At 39.5% G+C, this 7,727-nt stretch overlaps 1 protein-coding gene across 7 annotated transcripts; it reads left to right on the forward strand.

Annotated features, from left to right (window-relative positions):
• Positions 1-554: 554 nt before the first annotated feature.
• Positions 555-7,369, forward strand: LOC103412413 (shewanella-like protein phosphatase 2). 7 transcript variants are annotated; one of them, XM_070810059.1, is made up of 6 exons: positions 555-2,864; positions 3,108-3,193; positions 3,710-3,774; positions 3,875-3,968; positions 4,246-6,243; positions 6,631-7,369. In XM_070810059.1, the coding sequence occupies exon 1, from the start codon at positions 684-686 to the stop codon at positions 1,956-1,958; it is 1,275 nt and encodes a 424-aa protein (XP_070666160.1). In that variant the 5' UTR covers positions 555-683; the 3' UTR covers positions 1,959-2,864; positions 3,108-3,193; positions 3,710-3,774; positions 3,875-3,968; positions 4,246-6,243; positions 6,631-7,369. The 7 variants fall into 7 exon arrangements, with proteins under 7 accessions (XP_070666160.1, XP_070666169.1, XP_070666158.1 ...); XM_070810068.1 differs by having other exon boundaries at positions 3,116-3,193; XM_070810057.1 differs by lacking the exon at positions 3,710-3,774.
• Positions 7,370-7,727: the final 358 nt, after the last annotated feature.

Below are 7,727 nucleotides of genomic sequence, written 5' to 3' on the forward strand. Positions count from 1 at the left end.
CAAGGAGACATGTTCTGTCTTAACCAACATTCTTAAATCATTTCCTCCTTCATTAAGCATTTTAAAGAACATAGGATATACAACAATTGCATGATCGGAGTTTGATGATAGGATAAAGATTGCGTGATGGAAGATTTGATTATTGGATGTGAGTTAATTGATAAATTTTAGTTTTATTATTAATTTTATATTCTACTTGATGGTAATTACGCAATAGGATAAAAAAGGCAATTCACAAGGTTGTATGATATCAAATAAAATTTCTCTTCCATTTATAGGGAAGTGATCATTCTTTTGAGGTTCTTATTTGCTCTTTTTATTTATGAGCATCCAAATGAATAAATCAAATAAAATTAACGGTCGCTTAAAAGACCTTCCTAACACGAGATCAAATTTTTTGCACTCAAAATCCTATTTGTGACCTATACACACGGCAAATATTTAAAATGCACATAATAATATTAACTCTTCAACTTATCTATTTAAAACGCATTTAATAATGTTAACTCTTCAACTTATCTATTTAATAAAAATAAATAAAGATAAATCAAGTCATTATGACATGTGTCACTCAACTAGAAAAGGTACAGAGGCTACAGAAAGTTTTGGCCGCGGAAGATTTGAACTCTTCAAACACCGTCTTTGCAATTGGACCCCGCAAAGAAAAGACACGGTAGAAGAAAATGAAAAAAGCCGCCGCACCAGCGGCAGCAGCCGCCGCGGAGGACTCTTCCTCCATGTCATGCAAAGACGTTCCCAATCTCCTCTCCTCTTTCGTCGACACGTTCGTCGACTTCTCCGTCAGCGGCGGCCTCTTCCTCTTACCCCAAATTCCCAATAATCCACTTCCCGCCTCCCCTCAAAATCACCAGAATGCCCTCCCTGCCCGCCACAGCTCCGACAATCCCCTGCCCTCTCGCCCACCGCTGCAAACCTATTACCCCCCGCAGGACCGTTTGGTTGCAATCGGCGATCTCCACGGCGACTTGGAGAAGACCAAGGAATCGCTGAGGCTTGCTAAATTAATCGACCCGGAGTCGGGTAAATGGGTCGGGGGGTCCACCACCGTGGTCCAGATCGGCGACGTGATGGACCGGGGCGGCGACGAGATTAAAATCCTCTATTATCTCGAGAAATTGAAACGAGAAGCCGCCAGGTGCGGCGGCACGGTGATTACGATGCACGGCAACCACGAGATCATGAATGTGGAAGGAGATTTCAGGTTTGTGACCCGCAAGGGTTTGGAGGAGTTTAGGGTTTGGGCTGATTGGTATTCCATTGGGAACCGAATGAAGTCGCTCTGTAAAGGCTTAGAAAAGCCGAAGGATCCCTTTGATGGGGTGCCCTTAGGGTTTAAGAATGTGAAGGAAGAGTATGCTGATGGGTTTAGGGCAAGAATTGCAGCATTGAGGCCATCCGGTCCAATTTCGTCGCGGTTCTTGTCGGATAACGTGGCTGTGTTGGTTGTGGGGGACTCTGTTTTCGTCCACGGCGGGCTTTTGAGCCAGCACGTATCGTATGGTTTGGAGAAGATCAATGAGGAGGTGAGGGATTGGATTCATGGGTTGAAGGGAAGAATCGCGCCCGAGTTTTGTCACGGTGCGAATGGTGTGGTTTGGCTAAGGAAGTTTTCGCTTGGATTGGAGGATAAGTGTGATTGTTCAGCACTTGAACATGTTTTAGCTACCATTCCCGGCGCAAAGAGGATGATTATGGGTCATACCATTCAAGAGTTTGGGATTAATGGCGTTTGCAACGAGAGAGCAATTCGGATTGATGTAGGGATGTCCAAGGGGTGTATTAATGGCTTGCCCGAAGTTTTGGAGATCAAAGGGAATTCGGGTATGAGGATCTTGACGTCGAATCCACTGTACAAGAACAAGAAAAAATCTACTGTGCATAATGAGAGGCCTGCATTTTTGCCGCAAGGACCAAAACAAGTGGAAGTGAAGGCTTAGCTGTTTTGGTATTTTTCAATTTGTTTTATTGCTGTTTTGTTTCTTCAATGTGAAACATTAGTACTATGTATAGGAAATATTGTTCTCTAGCTGAACTGTGGAGATGTTAAAGGTTTAGTTTTGTGATGTTTTCCATGTTTCTACTGTTTGTTAAACTCTCTGGTGTTGCTTGTGTAGTCTTCTTCCCTGTCATTGTAGCCCCAACATGTGGCCTATAGGCTTTTTTATGTGTTGTTGATCGGTTGTGGCACAGGACTGAGCGTAATGGTGTTCTAGGGTTCATATAACCAACCTCACTTAGTGGGAAAAAGGCTTTGTTGTTGTTGGTTGTTGTTGTTGATCAGTCGTATCCCGACTTCAGCTTATCTGCTGGAGAATAAGGCATCGTATCCTTAATTTTCTTCCATATTGATTCTGATGGTTAGAGGTCGCATTTGGTGCGATGGCAAGTGCCTTCGCCCATGAGCAGTAGGTCTCGGGTTCGAGACTTGGGAGCAGCCTCTCCATAAATGGGGGTAAGGCTAGCCGACATTCACCTCTCCCAGACCCTGCGTAAAGCGGGAGCCTTGTGCACTGGGTACAACCTTTTATTGATTCTGATGGTTATCTCTATTGGAAAGATTTTACTTGAATGCTCTTTTCAGCTGGCTTTGTTCACAATTTTTCTGTAATAATTGATGTTTGTAAAAACGAGGGATGTTATTAAGGTCTGATGGCCACTCGAGGAGCATACGCGACTGATGAGGGTCAAGAAAGAACAATAATTTTCTATGATGAAAGGTTTTGGCAGTCAGTTTTTCCTGATTTGTTGTTTTGGACAAGTAACGTATTCTCTGGATTTTGCACAATAGTTTGAAGGAATAACTCTGGTGGCTCAAGTTTTGAAACTAATGGATCTGGAGACAGGTATTGTGTTTGAGTTCAATTTTATAAGCAGCTTCGAGAGACCTTATCTTGAAATAGGAAGAATTTTCAAGAGCATGCTTTTTTTTGCATTTTTTCTTGAATTGGATTTAGAACTGAAATTGAGGACATCATTTCTCTGTGATTCAGCTTACTAATTATGTCCTCTATTGAAACTTGAACTTTAGTTTAAGCAAAAATGATTTGTCTAACAATGCAAGTAATGGGGTTCGGGTTTCCTTGCAGTTATTCAGCTGCTATTACCCCTCGTAGCCTTCTTTGTTTCAAAACTGCCTCAACCTCAAGCTCTCCTGCAAGCTCCTGCTCACGAGGTATTAAGAGTAATTATAGAACTAATGAATGCAATAGTACCTGGAGTTGAGTTAATTCAAATTTAAGTAATGCCTGTTAAAGCTGAAACAGAATGAGTTTGGGATTTAACCCCAGATAGTGCTTAAAGTGTTGATTTACCCCAAAAGCCCATAATGTCTCATTGTGTAGCAAATAGCTCCTGCCAATTTGTTTCTTCTGTGCATTCAAATCTGCGTATCGTTCATTTCCTGCACATCTTTCATTTAAAAGTTCATAATTCGAAGGTTACATATTGATTTTGACTTGTCACATAGTTTGGAAGGTCTTGAGATTAGTGTCCTTTGTAATATCAAATTTGTAAAGGTATCCCAGAGTTTACTTGGAACAGTTAGATACCATTGTTGAAAGTGATAACTAAATAGATGGACACCGACATCTGAAATTAGAGCCAAACTGAAAGAAACAGTGCCAACTAAGCAATACGATGTCTGAAAGTAAATTCCATTTCTTATTCTTTTTCTTTCTTTTCACAACAGACTTTTCGTGTCTTGTTTCATGGCGTACAGTGTAACTTGAATTACTTCTTGTTCATATCTATAAGGTACATTTATATAATTTGATAATTGTCTCGGAGAGGTCATATCATTTGAGTATTTGAAATTGAGCTCAAGAAGACCTCCAACAGTTGTTGTAATTTGTAGGTAAATAGGCATGTCTGAATTACAGTTCCGTTGAAGAAAAGCCTGCCTTTGATTTGGTTTAGTCCAATGCACTCTTGTGGATTTTCTCAAATAGGTGGGTTAACGTTGAATCAATAGAACATACTTCTCACTTCAACATTTTTAGTATTTTGGCCTTCTCCGTTGGATCGGTGTTGCCTGTCCTTTGTGGCTTTAATTATAAATGCTTGGAAAAGTTCACTCAAATGTGTAGTCGGAACATTCTTGCTAATGGTCGGACATTCTGTTCGTTGAGGGTCATTTGCTTGTCCATATGTTCAGTTGTCACTTATATTTACATCTAGTATTTAGGAACATTATAACCATTTCATGTTTTCCTCTTTCTTTTCTAGATGGCTAACAAGGGAACGTGATCAAACGAAGACGAGCAAATCTGGCCTTCCTGAAGGGAGTAGTTCCAAATGTCCCAGGCCAGCGTTAACTGATATGCATTGTTTGACATAAAAAGGAAACTGATATGAGATGCAGTAGCTTTGTTTGATTTTGGATGAAGAGCATGGAAGGTACGGTAACTTGTTTACCTTCATTACTTCCTGACGCTACACTCTTATAATTGATTGGATTGATATATTCAAGCATTTGATATGTTCAAATTGTAGAAAATGTCGACGCCGAAATATTTGGTCGATTCTGAAAAGCATAGGTGCTGAATTACATAACTTGTAGGGAAGGGCACAATGTGATTTAATGGAGAATAAGATGATCAATGAACTTGTTAGCCAAGCATTGATCGTCCAATCTTTCTAGCTGCCCTACAATAATAGCGGACTTGTTACGGTACAACTCTGAACCTAGACGCTTATGCGTCTAGATTACATTCCTTAGGTATCGGCATGCAGTTTTATCGCTGTTGGGTGAGAAGAGGTAGAGGTCAGTACTTTATTTGAAGACCAAGTTTTGTAACTTCCGGTGACTGAGATATAGTAAGTTATCGAGACCAAAAATGTCTTGTGATACTGTTTGGGGATATGATAAGCTAATTCAAGTGATGTCTATTTGTTGGGCCGAGGGACTAATTCAGTTATTAGTGTATAGATATTTTTCTTCTCAACGTTACAATATGTCCCAAGTTAAAATCACCCCTCAATTGCTAAAAAGTGCATATTATGAGTTGAAAGTAGAATATCATTAGATAGTTAGTAGCCAACAATGCGTACCAACAAGTGGCTCAGTAGAAAAGTGCGGACAGTAACTCCCTAAAGAAAATAAGGGGAGGTCTTGATTTCGATACTTTGTAAGCTGTGAAGTTGCTTGATTATGATCATGGTAGAGTGCAATGCTTAACTACCCTCCTTTAAATGCGAAAGGAGTGGATAACTTTTGTTCGCCATCAGTGTCTTTCTTTTTTAAAGGAAGAAAAAAACAACGCCGACCGACATGTCACACATGGGCAGAGTTGATCTGAGAAGGCCTCAAAATTATCCTTACTCAGCATTAATACTGTTTGACAAAATTGTAAAAGCAGAAAAGCTAAATGACACTGGTAGTAGTTAGGGTAGTCATTAATGAAAATAAACATCATCAGAGCTGCACAGCACGTGGGCATGAGATTTTTTAAGTGGATTCGAAACACGAGCTGGCATAACAGGTGTCACAATACAAGTGAAGAAAATACTTAAAATTTTATTCGTCTTCATTTATATTATAAGATACGATGTACTCACTTGTGTTCCGACTACATAGAAAAATCTCTTGTAAGGATGTTGTATCATTGTACACTGCTAATACCATTGGTGTAGATGAGAAATACGGAGATGTGCAATGTAACATGGGTAAATAGACCTCCATCTTTGTTGGTTCATGTTCTTAACAATGATGGCTTATCATGTCCCCCTTAATCTTAATATCGGCAGTGAAGGGGGCGACGTTTTAACTTGGTTGAAGCGTCTTTTCCTTGTACCTCCCTTCACTGCTCGGCTTATTTGCATCTTAGTTATTTGCATGCCTTGATGTAGCCTTTCCTAGTAATGTTTGGCATCTTTACCTGGTAATGCTATTCTCAGCTTCCAAAAAAAACAAAAAAAAAAAGCCTCAATTAATTAATAGGGCCAAAGCCTCCTAAACAGCTCATCACACTTGCTATAAATAACAAGGCCTGTGGAACTGATAAAGCACCAAAACCAAATGGTACGTTTGGATTAAGCACTTTTGCACAGTTAGTATATCCAGTGGTAGCATTAGAAAGGCTTAATTCTCAATGCCGATTCGTGTTGCTTTTCAAGGGGCTCTTCTGGGTCTCTGGTTATGCTTCTTTGCTGCAAGCTTCTGCTATAGCAATGGAGAGACCATTGAGGTAACTGGTGAACAAGCAGCAGCCAAAGCTTTTTCAGGTAATATATATGTACTTATATAGTTTCCTTTTAAGAACCAAAGTACTCTAAAATGTCAACCATTTATTGAGTAGTTAAATTGTGTCGCATTTGCATGGTTTTTTGCAACGTTGATTTTTGAGAGAAGACCTAAATACTAAATAGTTAATAATATTGATACATTGTTGAATAGGGCCGTAGTTGAACCTACCTAATCTTAGTTTCCTTTTCCATTATGTAAGACTCATATGTAATCATGGATTAGTCTAATGTGTGATTAAGTGGTAGTTATTTGATAATCATTTTGTATATATTCTTGGTTATTAGTTAAGCATATATATTTGTTTTTCTCCTCATACGTAATGATCTTATGCACGTCTCTGTATCTATACTATGTCCATAATGAAGAGCTGCAAAGAGCAGAAGCTGCAGAAGTCAATGAAGAAGACAAATTTAAATTGCCTCCACACAAGCCATTCTTCAAGAAGCCGGCTCCACCTCATATCTTTCCTCCAAAGCCCTTTTTCAAGCCACTCCCTCCACCAGCTCCAGTCTATAAGATTCCTCCCTACAAAAAGGGTCATCCACCGGTTCCGGTTGTGGAAGAAAAGCCATTTCTGAAGAAGCCAATTTTCCATCCACTTCCAAAATTCAAGAAGCCACTTCTTCCGCCAATTCCAGTTTACAAGAAGCCACTTCCTCCGCCAATTCCAGTTTACAAGAAGCCACTTCCTCCGCCAATTCCAGTTTACAAGAAGCCACTTCCTCCACCAATTCCAGTTTACAAGAAGCCGTTTCCCCATCCAATCTTCAAGAAGCCGATTCCAAAATTCAAGAAGCCATTTCCTCCGCATCCATTCCTTGGGAAGCCATTTCCTCCGCATCCATTCCTTGGGAAGCCGTTACCTCCCACTGTTCCCTAAACTAGACTAGCTACTTTTCCTTCCAAATAAGAGATGAGTAGCATATAAATAGCTATAGAATAAAGTCCTACATGGAGAGAGAAATGAGGTTGTTGTAACTTTATTATCTTGAAATTGTGGGTTGTGTTGTTGTACTTGTTTGATTCTGCTGTTATGCAGCTACCTTGTATTACGACCTTTGCATTTATAAATTACTGGAAAAAAAAAAATTTCTTCACTCCAAAGAATCAACTTCAGCCCTTCAAAAATCCTTATGAATGAGATCATTAGGACATTGATATCGATAAATTTTCAGGCCCAACATGGTCAACAATGTTCGTCTTAATCACCTATATATTATAAAAGGCATCGGTGATATTATGTGGAATTCTATTCTCCAACAGATATTTCATGAACTAAACTCGAATATGGCAAATCAAAAGAACTAAAAACCTGCACAAATTTTCAAAGAACCATTATATATAACACCAAATTTTTAATGGTGAGAGTGTAGAAACCTATAATTCTGGAAGGCATTTTCTTGTTGTGCAAGATTCGTTGAGACGGGTCAACAACCTATACCGTCCCAAAACTTGCATCTTA

This window comes from Malus domestica, chromosome 02 (assembly GCF_042453785.1).
Source record: "Malus domestica chromosome 02, GDT2T_hap1".
In the NCBI taxonomy this organism is placed as follows: Eukaryota; Viridiplantae; Streptophyta; class Magnoliopsida; order Rosales; family Rosaceae; genus Malus; species Malus domestica.

Bases quoted from the DNA above. Each gene is read 5' to 3' on its own strand.
- LOC103412413 (XM_070810059.1), top strand. From the start codon at position 684: ATGAAAAAAGCCGCCGCACCAGCGGCAGCAGCCGCCGCGGAGGACTCT.